The 22,689-nt window shown below is 39.2% G+C and overlaps 1 protein-coding gene across 2 annotated transcripts in view; it reads right to left on the reverse strand.

The window, feature by feature from the left end:
• armc8 (armadillo repeat containing 8) overlaps positions 1-22,689 on the reverse strand; it is a 34,487-nt gene that overhangs the window by 1,062 nt on the left and 10,736 nt on the right. The window contains exons 4-21 of one of the 2 annotated variants that reach the window (XR_005007318.1): positions 21,097-21,239; positions 19,927-20,024; positions 18,938-19,030; positions 17,507-17,587; positions 16,583-16,658; positions 15,823-15,913; positions 14,996-15,056; positions 12,502-12,702; positions 10,274-10,369; positions 9,225-9,287; positions 6,631-6,712; positions 6,468-6,554; positions 4,630-4,722; positions 4,398-4,547; positions 3,209-3,304; positions 2,804-2,899; positions 1,638-1,710; positions 127-220 (exon numbers count right to left, since the gene is read on the reverse strand). Coding sequence is in view for 1 of the 2 variants with exons in the window: in XM_036571775.1 (XP_036427668.1) it covers positions 127-220; positions 1,638-1,710; positions 2,804-2,899; positions 3,209-3,304; positions 4,398-4,547; positions 4,630-4,722; positions 6,468-6,554; positions 6,631-6,712; positions 9,205-9,287; positions 10,274-10,369; positions 12,502-12,702; positions 14,996-15,056; positions 15,823-15,913; positions 16,583-16,658; positions 17,507-17,587; positions 18,938-19,030; positions 19,927-20,024; positions 21,097-21,239 (1,794 nt within the window). In the remaining variant the exon portion in view is untranslated. Of the gene's footprint in view, positions 1-126; positions 221-1,637; positions 1,711-2,803; positions 2,900-3,208; positions 3,305-4,397; positions 4,548-4,629; positions 4,723-6,467; positions 6,555-6,630; positions 6,713-9,204; positions 9,288-10,273; positions 10,370-12,501; positions 12,703-14,995; positions 15,057-15,822; positions 15,914-16,582; positions 16,659-17,506; positions 17,588-18,937; positions 19,031-19,926; positions 20,025-21,096; positions 21,240-22,689 lie in introns of both variants that reach the window. The other variant, XM_036571775.1, reaches the window with a different exon arrangement.

The following is a 22,689-nucleotide window of genomic DNA, read 5'->3' on the forward strand; positions in this document are numbered from 1 at the left end:
TTTTATTATTATTATTGACCTGACTAAGACGGTCATACCAAAAAAAAAAAGAGAGAGAGAGAGAGAGAGAGAGAGAGAGAGAAGGAAACACCTGTCTGTGTATTAAAGTATCCGTGTGTGTCTAACCTGTCACAGAGGTTTGGATCGGACGCCTGGGTGAGTTTGTGTAAAATATCTACGAAGCCCATTTCCCTTAACTTGTCCTGCCTCTCCTGGGAACCTGAACACAAAACAGAGAGGAAAAGCCGGAGTTTATTTCATCTTACAGACTTTAACAGCTGTTATTTTAATAACTTTACTGGGACTTTTATATGTTCAACTTTAAACATGCTGATCTTTGGCAACATTACACTTCATACAGCGATACACATAAACCATGAAGAGGGTAAAAGAAAAGAAGTGAAACAAAGAAAGAGGGCGAGAGAGAGGGTGGAAAGAAGGTGAAAAAGAGAGAAAAAGGGAGAGGGGCGAGAGAGAGAGAGAGAGTGAAAGGTGAGAGAGTTAGAGAAAAAGAGATTAGAGGGTAAAGAAAAAAGAGAGAGAGAGAGAGGGAATGATAAGCGACAAGACAGACAGTTAAAAAGAGGGAGAGAGAAAGGAGGAGGGAAGAAAAAATGTGAAAGAAGGAGGGGGAGTGAAAAAGGGTGAAAGAGTTCAAGAAAAAAGGAGGGTGAAAAAAATGAGAAAGAGAAAGACAAATGACAGAATGATGAGAGATAAGACAAAGGCAGTTAAAAGAAGAGGGAGAGAAAGGGAGACAAGAAAATAGGGTGAAAGAAAAAAGGAGGGAGAAAACGAGAAAGAGAGAAAGCGATGAAAAAAATGGGAGAGAAAGAGAGATGAGAGAGGGTGAAAGAGTGAGGGTGGAAAAAAGAAATGAGAGAAATATGAGAGAGGGTAAAATGAGAGAATGATCAGAAAGAAGACAGAGGGTGAAAAGGGAGAGAGAAAGAGGAAGAGAAGAAAGAGAGAAGACTTTCAAACAGTGTACTGGATGAACTGGTATAATATCAGCGATTATAACACTTTCTGGTAACACTTTACTGTAGGGTGCTGTTCATAAGGCTACATGACACCTACATAAGGTTGTCATTACAACTGACATAACCCTACATCACTGTTTATAAATGCTTATTACAACAGGCGTCATCTGTCATAAAGGCTACTTTAGCTGACTGTGATCAAAATTGGCAAATGTAACCTTTATAGCGAATGACAATTATTGGAACAAGCATTTACAAACAGTTATGTAAATGCAGGGTTATGTCAGTTGTCATGACAAGCTTATGTAGGTGTCATGTTGCCTTATGAACAGCACCCTACAGTAAAGTGTTACTCACTTTCTTTCAGCCCACAATTCTGTCTTCAAGCTCTTTTTACATCAGATGTGGAAAAATTGCTAGAAAACCTCCTTCAGAGAGTCAACAGCTGATAGCTGTGCTTAAATGTTACCTACATTAGTTTATTTAATCTGTATATAAAATAAAGAGATCTGCAGGTTATTCTGGCTTATCCGTCACTGGAAGGTGGACAGAAACGCTGTCAACTGTTCATTATGACTCGTGTGGGTTGCATCTGGAGTGAAACAGCTAAAAAAAAAAGTTTAGGCCCGTCATCTGCAGCTTCAAGGTCCTCACCATCTTCTTCATTCCACACCAGGTTGGAGATGCAGAAGGTGGCAGCCAGCTGCAACTTCACATTCGAGTGACCCTGCAGCACCGAGAGACACAGAGAGACACACAGAGACAGCGAGACACACAGAGACAGCGAGACACACCGACACAGAGAGAGACAGACACAGAGAGACACACAGAGAGACACAGCGAGTGAACAAAAAAGCTAAATGCATAAAAGGAGAATCTCACCAATTTTTCAAAATTTCAAACCCGCCCGTGAACCACCTTCTTCTAGTTCTTACTCTGAACGACTGTTTACATCTTAACCTTCTAATTATGCACAAATGTTGAAAAATCCCTTTTAAGGTGATATGATAGAGATAAAAAACAACACTCATATTCAAGTCCACATTCGAATGTCTGGAATCACTGGTTTCAATAATACATTTTTTTTTTGCAGATTTATATAATTAGTGATTGTAATGATGTTATTACTCTGTAGCTTCACAGCTTTTCAATAATTCGTATGAATGATGAACAGATGACAAAATGACTGAGAAAGCTGTAGATTCTCAAGAATGATGTTCAAATTTAATATCCAGAACGCCTCATACTCGAAAGTGGTGATCAAATGACAAGAAATTACTGTTAGTAAACAGATCATTACTGTATATTATTTATGATTAAAATATGGAAGCCATAAATGCCATGGATTTTTTTCCCATTAAAGGAGTTATTTTAATTTGCTTCCTCGTGATATTCTCAAAACTTTTGAGTGATTTATATTATTATGGCATATCGGATACAGTTTTATCGGGATAACATTGGTTATGTCATGATAACGGCATAAAGATCTGGAGATCTCAAGAAAACAACACTTGTTATATTGTAATAATGATATAAATAACTCAAGATCTTGAGGAAAAAAAAATGAAAAACTATCACAAAAACAAAAACGTTTAAATTATGCAAACCTGGCCATTTAAGGCTTCCATTCTAAATACTGAATAAAGCATCCAAATATATAATTTTGTATGGATTATAAACTATTATTACAATATTATTACAATAAATTATTATTACAAATGATTCCAATATTATTAGAATAAGTTATTATTGCGAATGATTCCAAGCTTTTGAACACTAGTGTATGAGAATCGCTTGTGCTGTGAATGTGGAAGCTGTACCATGTAGTATTTGACTTTCTGGAGCATGTCATCATTGGTCATGATGAGTTCTTTGGCCGTGTTGCCATCAGCAATGTTAGCCAGTATACACAATGTCTGCAAAGTAAGCAGTAAAGAAACACTTCACAATAACATTACAATAACAAACATCTTTATAATGTAATATTAAACGTAGCTGCTTTAATAATCAACATTAATCAACAGCATTAAAGAGCCCATTTAATGGAAAACAGAGCTGTCCTCATTTTTTTTTTTTTAATAAAACAGTTTTATGTAGTACGCAAACACTGATAAAGGTTCAAAACATAGAGAGAGAGAATGGAAAATGGTCAATATTAGTTAGTGTTTTTTTTTGTACATATGGGCCCTTTAATGCAGTCAGAAAACATGAGTGAATGTCCTCACCTGCTCCTTGACCTCTATGCTGTGCTCTCCCTCCAGGATCAGCGTAACTGCCTGCATGATCTGCTTGCCGTGCGAGCTCATGATCTGGTCTATGTGCTAGCAGAAAGATGGAGAGAGGATTAGCATGCATGGTTTATCGGCAGAGAAAGCTTATAATCTTGTTATGCTCAGAGAGGAGGGCTGCTGAGAGGTCATGCGCTGCTGCGCACGGACTTTGTTTGGTTTCTACTCTTTTCAGGAAATAATCTTCCAGGACTTTTCCAGGATCTTTCTTGTGACTTCCAAACTCATGTAAGGTTAAATCCTTAACAACCCCTTACTGACTAACACAGGTGCACACACCGCGTATTATGTATATAAAGAAGTAATTAGTTCATTGGCTTTATTAAAAGTAATAAAGCTTGACTTTTCAACCTCCTTCTTTACCACCAGTTTACCTTAAGGAACTGGTGTTAAAGAAGGAACATTTTAAGAACAACAGTCATATGCAAATGTTTTGTTGATGTTCAAAGTGGAAGAGGAAAAATTGAGCAAATCCTCTACAGAGAACACACTTTAATGTATAATGTTTAATTTCACTGCACACTTTCTATCTATTTGCTGAGTCTGACCTATTGCTAAAAATATTACACAAAAAGTGCCATAACTTTTACACCGGCCACATTTTATGCCCCTCCCTCCACCTCCCAATAATGTTAATTTTGGCAAATAAACAGAAATTGTGCATTAAAACGTACAGAACTGTGTTCTCCGTAGAGGACGTGTTCACTGATGAAAATCAACAAACATTTAATTTGACCAGGGCCCCCAAACTACTACACTTGGCTGTGTTTATGTTATGTTTCTCTCTCAACGCAATAAAGAAACGTGATTCTTTTTTTAATTGTTTTGTGCAACTGTCAAGTTGCACTCTCAAGTTGCATGGCAAGTTGCTTGCCGTTTCATGCAACCTGCATCTAGTTGCATGAACCTTTCACCACTGCAAAACCAACAGAACTTTCTAAATGTGATTGCTACATAGCAACAACTAGCAATGTTAAAGATTAACTGTGCGCCCTTTGCTGCTAAAAGGTCTAGCTACTGTAAATCAGCTGCTCTTTTGCTGGTGCTACTGCAGTTTATTAGCAAACCAACAAAAACAAATAGACACTATGATATGCAAGAGTCTGTGTGTTCGTCTCTTTTTTACCGGCCGCGTGGAGAGCAGGTTCCGCAGCAGGCCGAGCGTCTTCATGAGCACGTTGGTGTCGGGGTCTGAGAGGAGCCGGAAAAGCTGCTCCGTCCCGAGCGCCCTCATGATCTCCACCTTCACCTTCTGATCCGCCTGGAACGCCATGTTCTGTACAGACACGTGCGCCTTATATAAGAACACAGTCTTTATAAAGGCAGTCAGTGAAATCCATTCACGCAGTAACTCTTACCATAAGAGCCCAGATGCCGTTGACCCTCAGTGCTGGACTGTCGCTTTGTGTTAAGCTGCATAGTAACTCGATCACCCCAGACTCCAGGATGGGCTGGACGTGGAGACAAGAACAATTATGGTCAAAAGAAAAAAAAGTCGACTACAACTATCATCTACCAGCCCTGGTGTTGGAGGCCCTGCTCTTACATCCTAGGACAGACTTATTAATTAGCTGGTTAGTTGGTTCAGATTAGGGATGCAGCGATACCGGTACTGGTTTTGGGTATCGACCCTGTTTACTCGTACTTGACCAACAAACCACAACCTGAGCTCCTCAGATTCATTAGCCTCAAATGTGATTCCTGGGGTCACTGAGCTACAGAGACTGTTGTTGAAAGAGACAGATGAGGATCAAAACTATGAAACATACTTTACTTAAAGCTGCTTTTCTGACAAGTAACAAAACCTGCTCTTCTCCACTGCAGCACTACTCTGTCCGAGGTAACTAATGTAGCATCGCTAGTTAATGCATAGATTTTAGACTAGATTTTAATGATTTAACTCTTAAAGTGTATTAAACTCATTCACACAAACTGCTTGATTCTAAGTGGGTTTCTCAGTGTAGTTTCGGAATCTGTGACTACTAAAAAACGTGTATTCGTACTCAATCTGAAAAAAATGGTAGGAAAGGAAGGAAAAGCAAAATCAAAACAACTGCAAATTTGAAAAGAAAACTTCTTGTATGAAGATGAATAATAATACATTTTTTAGCATTGCACTCACTGAGATTTGCTAAAAAACATTAGTTTGGAACACTGAAACAAAAGCCAATCTAGAGTCCATCTTACTGTATATGTAAATGCGCTACCACTAAACACCGAGAGAGCATTTGTATCGGATCTGTACTGGCAGATCAGTATCGAGCGTAATGCTAAAAAAGTGTATTAATTAACACCAATACAGATTCGGACACTACAGTAACCCACTTAGAATCAAGTAGTTTGTGTGAATGAGTTTAATACACCTTAAGAGTTAAATCATTAAAATCTAGTGTGCATTAACTAGCGATACTACATTAGTTACCTTGGATAGAGTAGTGCTGCAGTAGAGAAGAGCAGGTTTTGTTACTTGTCAGAAAAGCAGCTGTAAAGTATGTTTCATAGTTTTGATCCTCATCTGTCTCTTTCAACAACAGTCTCTGTAGCTCAGTGACCCCAGGAATCACATTTGAGGCTTATGAATCTGAGGAGCTCAGGTTGTGGCTTGTTGGTCAAGTACGAGTAAATAAGGTCGCTACCCAAAACCAGTACCGGTATTGATGCATCCCTAATCTGAACCAACTAACCAGCTAATCAATAAGTTTGTCCTAGGATGTAAGAGCAGGGCCTCCAACACCAGGGCTGGTAAATGATACCGATTCACTACACAGAATCAGTGCATCACTAATTAAAACACAATGAAACACTGTTTAGCTGCACTCTGTAGGATTTTGGGATTTGGAGACCTCTCTGACAGAAACGTGTAATTGCACGCAACATGTGGAAGAATATATGCAACATGGGTTGTGCTTCAGACCCCTTCTCTGAGTGGATGAACCTGATGACTGCGAGTGCTTTGAAAGAATATTCAGTCCAAACCTGGACATGTCTTCTGAAGACAAGAGCTATATTGTCATAATATCTATCAGTATAATGTTGATTTTGCATCTGGAATTTAAGACTTTCGTTTTGAGCTTGTGCATGACGTTTCTATATAAAGATGTTTTCTTTTCATGACTCAGTAATTCTACTTATTTCAACTGTAACAAAACACATCTTGCATACATTCGCTTTAATAAAGTGTATGTGGCTGCCTGACCTCTTTGCTGGGTGAAAACTCCAGTAGAAGATTGCATAGTGTTGAAGAGGCCATGACCAGCACCTCGTCTGGAGCGTTCTGTAACAACTACACATATACAACAGGTCAGCAAAACCTTCTTACTCTGTTTGAGCGATTAGAAAGCAAAGACAAAATGTCGAACCTTCATTAGCGGCTTCCATACGGCGTGGTCGTGGAAACTCGTCCTCAGCTGCTGCACAGATCGCGACAAACTGTGGAGACATCTGCAGAGAGGATGAGAGAGAATGATGAGCTTTTATAATATACACTAACATTCACATGCTTGCTGACCCTGCTAAAGTAGCACTTTTGAATTGCCAGTACCAAAAATATCAATCAACCATTAAAGATTAATTTAACATGATGCCACTAACTTTAAAAGGTTTCTAATAATTAGTAAGAATCTGTAAAAGAAAAATTAAGACGTGAGATTTGTCCAGAATGTTGAACAGAGCTGTTGATTCTGAATGAAAGCTGTAGAACATTAAGAATGAAGCTGTAATAAAATTAACATCCATAAAATTAATCTCTTACTTCAAAAGTCTTAAAGCAGAGAATTTGACAAATTATTTATAAAGAGATAATTAGAGGATTTACCATTTAGTTACTTTTTGCTGTTCCCAAAAAGCTTGTAACATTGAATAAAGTCTGATTTACAACACTTCATCTATACTCTGTAAGCTATTACTGAATAAAACAACAATTATTAATATAACAGAGGATTACAGTGGGGTAGTGTATGTACCAGTAATTTATGAGTGACATTGTGTATGTAGTATTATATATACCGATCAAGCATAACATTATGACCACCTCCTTGTTTCTACACTCATTGTCCATTTTATCAGCTCCACTTACTATATAGGTGCACTTTGTAGTTCTACAGTTACAGACTGTAGTCCATCTGTTTCTCTGCATACTTTGTTAGCCCCCTTTTACCCTGTTCTTCAGTGGTCAGGACCCCCATGGACCCTCACAGAGCAGGTACTATTTGGCTGGTGGATCATTCTCAGCACTGCAGTGACACTGATGTGGTGGTGGTGGTGTGTTAGTGTGTGTTGTGCTGGTACGAGTGGATCAGACACAGCAGTGCTGCTGGAGTTTTTAAACACCTCAGTGTCACTGCTGGACTTGGAATAGTCCACCAACCAAAGTATCCATGAAGGACTAGAGGATGACCAACACAAACTGTGCAGCAGCAGATGAGCTATCGCCTCTGACTACATCTACAAGGTGGACTGACAAGGTAGGAGTGTCTAATAGAGTGGACAGTGGGTGGACATAGTGTTTAAAAACTCCAGCAGCACTGCTGTGTCTGATCCACTCAGACCAGCACAGCACACACTAACACACCACCACCACGTCAGTGTTACTGCAGTGCTGAGAATGATCCACCAGCCAAATAGTACCTGCTCTGTGAGGGTCCATGGGGGTCCTGACCACTGAAGAACAGGGTAAAAGGGGGCTAACAAAGTATGCAGAGAAACAGATGGACTACAGTCTGTAACTGTAGAACTACAAAGTGCACCTATATAGTAAGTGGAGCTGATAAAATGGACAATGAGCGCAGAAACAAGGAGGTGGTCATAATGTTATGCCTGATCGGTGTATAGCTATCATGCACAGATATGGTCAGATACACTACATGTCCAAATATTTGTAGATGCCAGCATGTCATTTGTCCCCCTTTGCTGCTCTACTTTTCTAGGAAGGAGGCTCATGTGTGGCCCCTCCAGAACGTCCCATTCTACAGGCAACGCATTTTTATGGAGATCATGGTGCAACTTAACGCTGTGTCAGCAATGGGTGCACCATAACATTGCTGAAAGCACTGTTCAAGTACGAATAAATAGGGTCGATACTCGAAACCAGTACCGGTATCGATGCATCCCTAATCTGAACCAACTAGCCAGCTAATTAATAAGTCTGTCCTAGGATGTAAGAGCAGGGCCTCCAACACCAGGGCTGGATTTTGGGATTTGGAGACCTCTCTGGTGGAAATGTGTAATTGCACGCAACACGTGGAAGAACATTTTGCAACGTGGGCTGTGCTTCAGACCCCTTCTCTGAGCGGATGAACCTGATGACTGCGAGTGCTTTGAAAGATTATTCAGTCAAAAACTGGACATGTCTTCTGAGGACAAGAGTGAATTAGCTACTATTGTCATAATATCTATATCAGTATAATGCTGTCTGGATACTTTTGGACATGTAGTGCATGGATGTACATTTCTAAACCATTGTTTCCATACCAGGAGCCTCTGCATCATGTTGAGAATATACACCGATCAGCCATAATATTAAAAACACCTAGCAGCACTGCTGTGTCTGATCCACTCAGACCAGCGCAACACACACTGACACACCACCACCACGTCAGTGTTACTGCAGTGCTGAGAATGATCCACCACCCAAATAGTACCTACTCTATGGGGGTCCTGACCACTGAAGAACAGGCTAACAAAGTACACAGAGAAACAGATTAACTACAGTCTGTAACTGTAGAACTACAAAGTGCTCCTATATGGTCAGTGGAGCTGATAAAATGGACAGTGAGTTAATGTTATGGCTGATCTGCGCACTCAAATCTGCAGTGCAGGAAAGGCTTCAGGTCCAGGTTTAGAAAGAACTCAACTAAATAAATAACCATGTGGGAAGAGATGTGCAAAATCCTGGGGGGCCCAGAAAAGTCACACTTGAAGACAGAGAGAGATACCTGACGGCGGCTAAGCGGACCTTGATGCTGGACTCGGAAAGGCCGCTCACTATCCTGTCCATCATGTTCTCCGTCTCTGTGATCTGTGGAGAAGGAAAGAGAGGCTGCAAAACGTGCCGCTAAACATACGAGACAGTCTGCAGGAACACGTAGGCCGATTATCTTCAGGTTTAACCTAATTTTTTAATTTCAGTTTTCAACTTAAAGATCAACTCTGATATTTGGTGTGATAAAAAGTTTCGATTGACTCAGATAAATGCAAACTTTATTATTTATATCAAAACATTAGCACATGAGAAGCATCCAAAATAGTGAGCTAATAAAATACACCGCAAATACTACATCTAACCTGCGTCATATAAAACCTGTTATAAGAAATACACTATGATATTCAGTGTATGCTTATAGTTTTATCAAAATAAAATTTATCACTATAACGCTGGGCTGGGCAATGACAACAATTATCGTTACTCTGATAAATTACGTCACGATATGCCACTCTGATAGGGTTGTCATGATGTGCATGTTGATATTCATGTTCTTTGATATGGGGTTCACAAGGCGATATACTGGGGTGAAACGATGCGCTCTGCTCACGATTCGATTCTCCTATGATATTTTAAACAAAATTTGAATGAACAAAAATTTCGAATGACATTCCTTTTTATTTCTGAAGTGTAAACAATGCAAAACGATAAATTTGCCTGTACACGTTTTTAAACAAATAACTTTAGTCCCCTGCAGTTAAAGGATATTATTAGGAACAGAGCTTAAAACTGTAAAACAGAATATTCTATTGTAGCCTCACCATATATTAAATATCACGGTGAAAACATTCTTTTTATTTCTGAATATTAACAGTTCAAATACTGTACTTTTCTTGCACAAAATTTAACAAATTTGCATTTGATTTAAACAAAAAGAACGTTTTCTCTGAAGCAATTAAAAAAAATTAGAAGGAAAAGCGAAAATTGCGACACTGAGGGGTTCTTTTCGTCAGACAGCACGGTGGTGGCTGTTTTCCACCCCTGCTGAATGAGCTCAGGTAGAGGGTGCAGAGGGAGCTCACCTTTTTCCGAATGTCCTCATCGTTAGAGCCCAGAGAGGCGTAGAGCTTAAAGGCTGCTTGCCTGAGCTCATGAGCATGCTTTAGGTCATGGTCCAACTACAGAGAGAGAGAGAGAGAGAGAGAGAGAGAGAGAGAGAGAGAGAGAGAGAGAGAGAGAGAGAGAGAGAGAGATTAACCCAAGACATTCTAATACAGCTATTAACTCATGAAAAACTGATACAGAGCTAGTACTACTAGCTTCACACATCTTAAACATTCTGTCAGTGACCGTTTCTTTGTGTTAACTGATTAAAATCTATCCTGAGGGTAGTTGCTAAGTGTGCATGTCCACGTTGGTCACAGTAAATAGAGCAGAAAGAGTATCGCCTGCACACTGACGAACAGCAACACAATACAGCAAAAATATTTATTTTTATTCCATTAAATAAAGTACAAGACAAAGAGCAAACATTTCTTCTTCTTCTTTCTGATGTATTTGTTCTGTCACTTTAAGAAGGCCTTAACAGAACCTACACAGATGATGGCAATTTGCCTGGGTCTTCGAAAGGAAGTTAGTAAAGAGAGCTGCTTCATGAGCACTGATGATAGCAAAACGCTGAAACGTTTGCTTGGTTTGTGTCTGTTTTTTTTTCCAACCCACCCAGGTCACAGACTGTTTGTCCTCCTCCCATTGGGCAAGAGATACAGGACCATAAGGACACGCACTAACACACTGAGGAACAGCTTCTTCCCCAGAGCTGTAGCCTCTATTACACCCCTCCCCACACACACCCATAGCTGCTGAAGACTGAATGCAGCAAACAGACCAGCCTGTCTTAGCCGCCGCCCCACTTTTCCCCAAGCTATCACTGAACACTTTACATCCAATTTGTGCAATACCTACTGAGGAATACCTGTTTAGTCCTGCTTACACGGCACTCTTTGCACTATCTGCACTACGTAGATCCACTTTATACATATATAGTCTTAAAAAATGTTTCTGTATATTTTTTTTTGATTTATCACTGTTGTTGAAAGAAAACCTTGTACCTCCGAAATAACAAATTTACAGGAAAAGGAAAAAACATACTTTAGTTTTAATGTAAGTCAATGGAACCAGACTTTAAGTCATTCTGATCCATTCTTCATGAAATTTACATACGAGGTAAAAGGTGACAGTCACTTAAAGATTGTGTCAAAAAACTGAAAAATGACAAAAATGGAGATACGAGGTTTTCTTCCGACAGCATACACACACACAAATATATATATATCCATCCATTCATCCATCCATCATCTAAACTGCTTATCCTTCTGGGTCGCGGTGGGTTGCTGGAGCCTATTCCAGCTGTCATTGGGCGGAAGGCAGGATACACCCTGGACAGGTCGCCAGTCCATCGCAGGGCAGACAGACAGACATACACAGTCACACACACACACCTAGGGGCAATTCAGCATTTCCAATTAGCTTAACTGCATGTTTTTGGACTGTGGGAGGAAACTGGAGTACCCGGAGGAAACCCACGCAGACACAGGGAGAACAGGCAAACTCCACACAGAAAGGACCCTGGTCACCCGGCCGGGAATCGAACAGCGACAGCGCTACCCACTGCACCACCGTGCTGCCATATATATATATATATATATATATATACACACACACACACACACACACACTTTTTCCACGTTGGTCACAGTAAAATGGATCGGCGTGTGGAACTGGAGTTTTTTGTGCTACCTTATTTCCTATTACTGTATAAAAGAAGCTCCATGCTGCCTTTACTGTTGGATGCCCTGCAATAGTTTGAGAAGGCCTCGTTTTATAGAAAATAATTTTATAGAAACAGGTTTCTTTATAGAACATAATCAAAATTTAAATCGCATATTTTGCCCAAGCTGTTCAGCTCTAGAGTGAAGGACATTCATATTCATTGTAATTTGTAAGATCATGTAATTAACATATCAAACACTTCAACAGCACCGAGGTATCATGTTATTAGGGGCTAATAATAATGCCAGTTATTTGCTTTGCTTCCAAAGTGGTAGATCATTTCTACGCAGTCTGCCCTCCACAGTACTGCTTGATTACCGTGTCCTCAGTGCAGCCACCTCCGTAACACAAACACACGCCTGTGTCCATGTTAGCACATTATTTATATGCCATGAATGTTTTATGAAGTCTTTAAATAGTGACCTTCAAATGTCAATGAACAGATTAAATGATCAGTGAAACTGTGCGAGTTTCTCACCCTCTTGATGTCGGTGATGGCGCTGACTGAGCTGGGGTATTTGAAGTAGTCTGCTAGCATGGCCACCAGGTGGTCAGTGATGCTGGCTATCCGCTGCAGCTCCACATCCGGCTCCATGAGAAAGGCCAGAGTCTCCGCCCCCTCCACTCGCTCCTCCAACAACCGGTCCTTACTGCACATCCGCACCAGGCACGGCAGAGTCTGAGCAAACAAACACAATAAAACAATCGATCATTTAAGCCTGCGTGATGATATCGGAACCACACAGATATCAGTTATTAGAGAGGACTTTCTTCGAAATTTCCTCATAATTAGATTGTTAAGATGTAAGTCATTCAGAGTTTTGTGTGAAATGCTTCATTCTGGAGAACCTCGGAATTGTTCACAGTGGTGGTGATACGAACCAGACGTCTAAAGCATTTAACCCTTAGAAAGCTAAAATTTCGGGGAATTTTTTTTTAGTATTTTTTTGGGTCAATTACAATTATAATTGCAATGATATGAAGTATTTACATTAGACAGTCACACATGCCATATGTTGTTATTTCCAGGAGACCCTGGGCTGCTCAGATATGCCATTGTTTGCAATGTAAATGCAAACAGAATCTTTGATGTTTCATAATCTTTTGAATCTTTGAATCTGATATCTGTATGAATTTGGGTCATTTCTGATCAAAATTTACCTAGCGCCTGCTAAATTTAGTATTTTTCTAATTAAAGAGTTCTTGAAAATAGGTGCAGTAGTAGTTATATTTTCAGACGTGGTTAGTCTGGAGTGTCTGTGAGCTGAAAGGGCAATAATTTTGATGGTGATTCATTCTGTTGGTTATTATGAGTAAAAATAAACAATTAGCATAAGGCGGACATGTTTTTATTGATTTTCTGTCCTCTTGGATTCATGCTGAGTGCTAAAACTCTGATACTCAGCAAGACAGGCTTTATTTTTAATTACAAATTGAGTTGCATATTTAACATCAGATATTTTTAACACTCAAAATCAATGTAAACTGAAAGCCCTTTGTTTATAATATGAAGGCAGAGATGTAGTATAACAGTAGTGAGTGGGTTTGGGTGATTTTGGAGCTGGACTGCTGGCTGATTTACGGTCATAGGTGGATGAAATCACTCTAGATGGTGAGGGCAGAGTCTGATGAGTGATCTGATGTGTGAATCATGTCACTGTTTTAACCCTTTGTTGGAATATGAAGTCCAAACAGCAGAGCAATAATATCAGGATTTTAGGTGATTTTCCGAGCCAAATTACTCACTGATGTTGATGTCACAGCTCGATGACATCATACTTGCTAGTTAGGGGTGGGTCTGCTGAGTGTCCTGATATGTGGATCATGTTTGTATTTTAAACCGTTCTGAAGTTATGAAGGCTAGAAGTGACCTACCATTTTCTCCGGGTTCTAAGGGTTAATGCTTCTAAAAGCTCCCTCACAGAAAGTCATTAATGGACACAGGAACACAGGATACAGTGTCTGATGTCCAAGACATTATTTTACAATAGTTTTGAGATAAGCTTTTGGCCTAAAGCATACATTTTAAAATATTTTCATGATGGATGGTCTACATGCAAGGTTTATAAGGCAAAACAGTCCATAAAGAAAGCTTTTTTCAGATTTAACACTATTTCAGAAATATCAACATTATAGACAGTAAACCATTTCACTTCAAACCGCTCTGAATGACTGAGTACGTCTTAATTAAATTATGCAGATGTTTTGAAAAATTCCCCTTTAAAACAATCAATTGGCATTGGACAGATGTTTATATTTGCCCAATATTCCAAACATATCACTGTTTTCGAAACAAAACCTTCGCTCCATTTTTTGTTGTTTTTCAGTTTTTGACATAATTTGAAAATGCCTGTTCCTCTTTACCTTGTCTATAAATTTCATGATGGATGGACCGAAAGAAACGGCCCAAAATCACTTGGAAAAAAGTCTGGTTCGATTGACTTTCATTAAAAGTAAAGTAAGTTTTTCCTTCTCCTGTAAAGTTACTATTTTGGAGATACGAGGTTTTGTTCCGACAGCAGCGATATGTGTTTAAGCAACAGAACATGAGAGGGAGTGTGTGATCGTGGTGAGTCCACTGTGTCTTTCAGTTATCAGAGATTTTCTCATGTAGCTCATGATTTCATATGAAGCTTTTAGCTGAAGTCACTGGTCTGACCGACTTTATTCTGAGGTAACTGTGTAAAAATAGAACACAAATGGATTAAATTCCATATTTTAGTGGATATTCCATGATTGCCAACATGTGGTTTGATGCTCTGTAGCAGTTATTTTGTATTTTTTTTTTTATCAAAAATGTCTCTGGTGTTACCTTTATTATGTGTAACACCAATGAGGATCGGTAACACCAGTGACTCCTGTGGACAGATAGAAAAGTGGACGTTTCTGTAGAATGACCCATCACTTTAAGGAGTTTCAGGGATTTTCTTGCCCTCAGACCTAAACGACAGATTGGCAATACACACACCTACCTTTAATACAATACAGTTATCGTCCGTCCTGATGGCTCCTGCTCGACACATGTATGTTAAACTGAAAGAGAGACAAAATCATTTTAATATTCATTTTTTTCCCCCCTTTCTCTTTTCACTTAATTTGCTTTAATCTAAATTGTTTCCATGTTCCGTTAATAATTTCAATATTCAGATCCAATTCAAACAAAATATGATTAGACTCTAAGCCAATATGTCATGACTTTCCTGAAAGTGATGAAAATTCTGTGCAAATACTTAGAAAACTTAAAAACTTAGAGCTTGTTTACACATGTTAACGCTTGTTAACATGCGTTTTTGGTGATCGTCACGTTCTGATTTCACTTGAGCTTGTCCACTTATATCCGAACAGAGGAAAAGTAGTAAAATGTAGATGAGAAATGTGTTAACCTGCTTCTTACGTGGTAGAAGTACAATCAGATCTCATCTGGTCAAACACTGGGATGCATTTTAGTGAAAAGCATAAAAGGAATCCAGCCAGTTTATCCAGATATGATCCAGAGGCATAACACATTAATGCAAGATGTAAACAGGCTCTTATAGAACTGAACTCAACTTAACTGGAAGAGATTAAACCTTGCTGTAATTTACTTATTCTTTATCAAACTAAGACCTTCAAGGGCAGTAAAACAAATTGTGTTAAACGTACTAACCAGCAGAGGGCAGTATGAACCTACGGACAGCTCTACACATTGTGGAGACACTGAAAGCTCTTCTGAACTTTTCTGAAACGCTTAAATCCTGCTGGCCAGCAAACACTCAGCACAGATACAGTAAGAACAGTCAGCAGTTTTAGCTTCTCTCACCATTTGGCTGCTGTCAGCTGCATTTCGATGGGTTTATCCCTTTGCATCATTCGGACAAAAACCTGAGAGAGCAGCTCCCCGTCGACCAGCACTGAGCAGAAAACACAAACATGCACACACATTTTAATGTGACGAAGTCATGCACAACAGAGGTTCTCGAACCAGACCAGCAGTGTTTCTGGCTTCATCTCAGCTTCCAACACGTCAGTGTTTTTAATGGCTTGGTTCTGGTATTTCTGGAGCTGCGAAAGAGCCAGAAAGTCAGCACTGCACATTTGTAAAGGTACTGAATTGTTTTAAAAGGTACTGACTTTGATAACCAGTCCTACACAGTTAATAAGCAGTTAGTCTCAGGTAAAAGTCAGCTGCCCGAAAACTGATAGCATACCTGTTGTTATGTCTTCACTAAAAACATTTTTGCTGTGTTGTTTTTCCCTTTTTTCTCAACAAAGATAAAACTTGTTTTCATCAAATATTTCATCAGATTTGGCCTGACCTGATTTGGCCTGACCTGATTTCACCCAACTTGGCAACTCAGTAATATTACTCAGTAATAAGGGGGTGTTTTGGTTCGTGCCAGGCCTGAAGAGTATCATGTGTGCTGGATATTGTGGTACACCTTAATACCTTATTACTGAATACTGGCACATGACTAGGGAAAACACTGGATTGCAAATGAAAAGTCTATGGAAAGATTCAGAAGAAGTGAGAGGAAAAAGAAAAAAGAAAAAGAAGAAAAGGAAATAAAAGCCCCTCTCACCATTCACCAGAGTCATGGAGACCTGAGTGTTCTCGTATGCCAGGACGGAGAAACATTTTAATGCCTGCATTCGTACCTGGAGAGAGAGAGAGAGAGAGAGAGAGAGAGAGAGAGAGAGAGAGAGAGAGAGAGAGAGAGAGAGAGAGAGAGTATATAAGTCCACATCTTCTTCAGAGAACACTCTTCTACACATTTTACTGCACAATTACTGCTTATTTGCTGAACTTGGCATATTGCCTAATATGTTAAACTCCGCAAATAAATAAAATTGTGCACAAAACTAGCAGAAAAATTGCAGATTTGAGTTTGTTATATAACAAATATGATGTCACTTGACCAGGGGTGCTCAAAGTTTTGCACACTACTGTACCACGTAGCACTCCTTAGTTTATACGACACAAGGTAAAAGTCGTTACTAGTTCATACCGAAGTCCGGAGAGACCATGAGCTGTTGCTAGAATTGTCTGGATCGTTATCTTGAGATAACAAGATATGTAACTTGTTATTTCAAGAAAACAAATTTGTTATCTTGAGATCACAAGATAATTAACTTGTTATCTCAAGATAATTTTATCTTGAAATGAGAAGTTACTTATTTTGCTATCTTAAAATAAGTTAAATAAGTTGAGATAACAAAGTTAATGATCTTGTGATGATCAAGATAACAAGTTTGTTATCTTGAGATCACAAGATCATTAACTCATTATCTCAAGATAACCTTTGTTCTCTTGAGATCACCACAAGATCATTAACTCGTTATCTCAAGATAACTTTAGTTATCTCAAGATAATTTTGCTCTCTTTTATCTTGAGATAACATGTTAATTGTCAATTAACTTTGTTATCTTGAGATAACAAGATAATTAACTCGCCACCTCATGGCCTCTCTGGACGTCCGTAGGTTCATGCTGTGTTTGTGTTTCACCTTGTAGGATGGAGAGATGAGCAGAGGCGCGATGTTCTGTATGGCACCATGGTTAAATAAAACTGTTTGATGCTCTGGAGTCTGAAAAACACACAAAACCACAGTCTGGATGAAAATACACAAAACTACACAGCAATTCCGAAACAACAATAACGACTCTGGAAAAACAGAACTCAGACTAGTTTATTACATTTAGCCAGTGGAGTTGATCAATACTGACGACATCCACAATATACTCAAAAGAGCTTATTGTAACGTACTGTTATAATAATGTATTGCTATTTATCGCATTAACAATGAATATGGTCGAACTGCGCAGACCTACTGAAAAGACACGTGTAGGTTCACTGACGATTTTGAATAGCAAATAAAATATCTGTGCTCCACACATCACAAAGCCTGGCTCCTATCACCACCACTGTAAAGAAATCTGAGACACTATTGGTGGAATTCCCCTTTAATGTGACTTTCAGCTTGATTGTTGTCAATCTCGCCCCATTAAAAGAGCCTGGTCTTGTGTGACTACAAAACCGGCCTGGACGTTATAGCCAAGACGGCTGTCGTGCAGACAGACTTTCCTGTAAGGACTTTGCTATAACGCCATAAAGACACCTACACAACAATAAGCCATACAATTTCCTTAAAGAATGTGTGGATGAGCATCATTTTTATGGACAAGTACTGTTTATTTCCTGAATTTATTTTATAAATTCTATATACACCGATCAGGCATAACATTATGACCACCTCCTTGTTTCTATGCTCATTGTCCATTTTATCAGCTCCACTTACTATATAGGTGCACTTTGTAGTTCTACAGTTACAGACTGTAGTCCATCTGTTTCTCTGATACTTTGTTAGCCTCCTTTTACCCTGTTCTTCAGTGGTCAGGACCCCCATGGACCCTCACAGAGCAGGTACTATTTGGGTGGTGGATCATTCTCAGCATTGCAGTGACACTGATGTGGTGGTGGTGTGTTAGTGTGTGTTGCACTGGTCTGAGCGGATCAGACACAGCAGTGCTGCTGGAGTTTTTAAACACCTCAGTGTCACTGCTGGACTGAGAATAGTCCACCAACCAAAAATATCCAGCCAACAGCGTCCTGTGGGCAGCGTCCTGTGGGCACTGATGAAGGACTAGAGGATGACCAACACAAACTGTGCAGCAGCAGATGGGCTATCGTCTCTGACTTTACATCTACATCCACCACCCAAATAGTACCTGCTCTGTGAGGGTCCATGGGGGTCCTGACCACTGAAGAACAGGGTAAAAGGGGGCTAACAAAGTATGCAGAGAAACAGATGGACGACAGTCTGTAACTGTAGAACTACAAAGTGCACCTATATAGTAAGTGGAGCTGATAAAATGGACAATGAGCGTAGAAACAAGGAGGTGGTCATAATGTTATGCCCGATCGACGTATATATTACCTTGCAGCAGTGAGAGAAGATCTGTGTGATGTACTCCTGTGTGCGCTGGGACCGGCTCAGCAGAGACATCAGGTGAGGGATCACAGTGGGGTCCTAACAGCAAACGGCAAAAGACAGAGATTCATTTTAACGTGGGGGTGTGCATGTAAGCAACGGATGTCTATATCGTTCTATATCATATTGGGGCTATGTAGTTGGCTGGTGGTGTAGCTGTTGGGTGTATTTTGGCTTGTACACTTGGCATTTCATAAATTTACTTCGTTATTATTACTATTTTTTAAAGGGCATCTCCTTCCAGCCAGGTGGCATGTGAAGTATGGTTTAATAGTATGGGAAACACCGGCCACGTTTACATGCAGCCTGATAATCCGATTGAAGTCATTCGGAATACAGATTTAACCTGACTGAACGAGGTGGGTAATCCTGTAAATAATCTGTTAAATAGAAGAATAATATCCGTGTAAACGCCTGTATCTGATTACATTCCCTATCGGAAAGTTTAAGTCCGTTCTGATCATGTTCGTCGCATCATAGTGAAAGTTTATATCGTTCAACATGGCGGAGCAGAAACTGGTCTGCAGAGGAGACGAAGTTTATGCTCTGATCTTTAAAAGACGGCGGTGGGACGGACGTCCAGCTTATGTGTCTCAGAACACGACGTCTTCCTCTCGGCCTTCTTTAATAAGGACATGTGAAGGACGTTTTCCTGAGTCTGACATCATTTTAAAGTAATTAAAAACACAAGCGCTGCTCACTGCTGCTCGTATCACTCTGACTGGACTCACGTTATGCTGGTTGTCATGGTAACGTCTACACTAAGCGGTTCGCTACGCATGCATAAACTTTTGGATCTGATTACATGTAGCGTGAATGTAAAGGGAGATTTTCCATCAGACTGTTAAGTAGAGTGAGCACAAACACCTCAGTCTTAATCTACAATCGGAATGTATTCAAAACACTGACGTTAAAGGAGTGTTAGGTCCACTTACCGTGTAGAGTAGCTGCACAGGTGTGACAGGACTGATGAAAACTGTTCTTAAACAACGCAGACAGGCCTCAATGAAGACCAGGTCAGGACACAAGAGACCTGCAGACACAGCCATTCGTTATAACCTGCCATTTTGTTAGAGCAATGCTTTGACTGAGTGAGCGCAAGTGTACACGAACAATTCTCCAAATGTGGCCGATCGGCTGAAACATATTTGGCGTCTGAAGTTTGCTTCTATAGTTCTGCACAGGATCTACAAAGCTAACGGTAGACCTGTTAACACACTGTGCTAACAGTATGCCTGAATCATCACACTTGCCTCAAACAGCTTCAAATAGCTACGGAATCTAATCGGAGCTGAAACAACAAATATCATCAATGTCGACCATAAAAAATGGTCTACAAATATTTCCAGTGTCAATTTTTTGTTTACATTTTCAAAGTGACGCCTAACATGGAGTGAGTTAATGAATTAGGCTGAACAGGGCAGCAATTTACATAGCGTCGAACCTTTGTGAGCAGACAGCGAAAGAAAAAGAACGACTAAAGTTAAAGAAAGTAAAGCCTGGGAGCTTTTTCTTAAAAAGAAAGACAGCAGTCACATATAACACACGCTACCCTGACTTCAATTTTACACAAAAGCTACATACGTGCAGTGTTATACATATTAGCCAGCTATCTACACACATTAAATGTCAAATTAGTGGAATGATGCTGCAGCCTGAAGAGCTACAATGTTCAACAACCTACATACTTATTACTACAGGACTTATTTTTAGGTTATTGCTTATTTCTGACTGCAGCTCAGTATTATTGGCAGAATTAAACAAAGTGCCACTTGTTTTTTCTGTGGTGGTAATTCAGCTCTTGGTCAACAGAACTTTATCAGTTACAGCTCTTCACGTTTACAGGCCACATTTAAGCCGATTAGTTGATTATTAGTGGATTAATCCACATGAATAATCAGGTATGAAAATATTAGCTCTTTTGAAACCATAAAGAAATCTCAAATATACTGTCTAATGTGGTTCCTGAAACTTTCATACATATTGTTGTCTATAAACATGGATGAAAGTACAAAGTTCAGTCTTCAGGACGGCTGCTATGCTACTTCTGTTTTAGCTATGCCACAAACATTTTCACCAACTATACTTTAAGAAAGGAAGATGACCTTGAAGCAGGGCGGGGATGATGTGACAGTCCACCAGGGACTTGATGTTGTTTTCGGTGCCCATGGCCAAGCTGCCCAACACCACCGCACATTCCGTCCTCAACTCTGCACTGGAAGAGCTCTGCTGGAGTAAATACAGGAGCCTGGAGAGAGAGGAAGAAGAGGCACAACCAAATGCTTTTTAAAAACAAGTCAGTACAATTCAAGTTCAAAAACCCAATATTACAGGAGCACTTCCCCCAAAAAAGATGAACGTTGTCAATAATAAAGCTACAAAGGGTCAGTTAGCATGGATTTATAAATAAATAAAAAAAAATAAATAGGGAAGGGATGATTTATCAATATAAGACAAATTATAATCTTATTCTAATCTTTAATAATTCTAATAGCTGTGTACCTTTTAAAAAGGTCACAGTGGTACAAAATACCCGCTTGAATGTGCCAGAACAACACATATTTACACAGTTACAATCTGAACAGTAAACAGCAGTTGTGCTGGAGACAATTACATATTTATTTAAATTGTAGTTGAGCATAAAAAAATATAATGTGTAATAACTGTGGTAAAACTATTTCAGTGGGGTTTTTTTTTTTGGTCGCTAATAGCATGATAGATTTTCATACCATCGCATACATTGTAAAACTGTAAATGTGGAGTTTACTTTTAGGTAAATAAAATACATTGTTAATTTAAAAAAAAGCTGGAAAGAATAGCTTCACTTTTTTTTTCATTCAAAAAAATTATTTTAAGTCTCCAAACTGATTTTAACTTTAGTAAATGCTCATTTTTAAGTATATATATATATATACACACATATATATATATATATATATATATATATACACACATATATATGAAGTTCTACATTATATTTCATTTGCTATTTTTCACTATTTATTTTGTCTTTTGTAAAATAAATAAATACTACAGTAATAAAATGTCAGACTGTTTAAAAAGAAATACGCTTGCTTGAAACTTGTGTACCTAACAATAAGTGTAGCATAACTGTATATCATTAAATCTTTAGCCATATTTCCCCATCTTATCTACAGTGCTGAGTATTCTGTGTAATACTGTGTTATTTAATACTGTGTAAAAGATCCAGTCTGTGCAGCTATAGTCAAACAGCTTTGTCTGCCTGGATAATGCGTCCGGTCCCCTCTCTCAAACCCAACTCTCAGCAGAACTGGACCTGGGCCCCTGAGCAGGGCACTGTTTGGGTTATTGTATGGGAGGCCGTGTGGACAATGGATCACACGCCATTCATTGGTCAGCTTTTTAGCAGGGACGAGGACACCTTCAGATCAAAACTCCAGATCAAACCTTTAACTCAGTACTAACTGAACTGAGTATGTGACAAACTGACAATAGATTTAAAATATATCAGAGTATCAGATGATATTTAAGTTAGAATTAATAGAGTTAATGAAGCCTTAAAGAAAGTCTTACTAACCTAACATAACTTGATTTGAACTGTTTTATTCTATTCTGTTTCTCCTAAAAGTAACTGTGCTGGACAAGATATACAAATCCTGAGACTCCCTGAGTAAAATCTCACTCAGTTTGACTTCTGTATTTTAATGTATCAAGGT

Source organism: Colossoma macropomum, unplaced genomic scaffold (assembly GCF_904425465.1).
Source record: "Colossoma macropomum unplaced genomic scaffold, Colossoma_macropomum, whole genome shotgun sequence".
Lineage (NCBI taxonomy): Eukaryota > Metazoa > Chordata > Actinopteri > Characiformes > Serrasalmidae > Colossoma > Colossoma macropomum.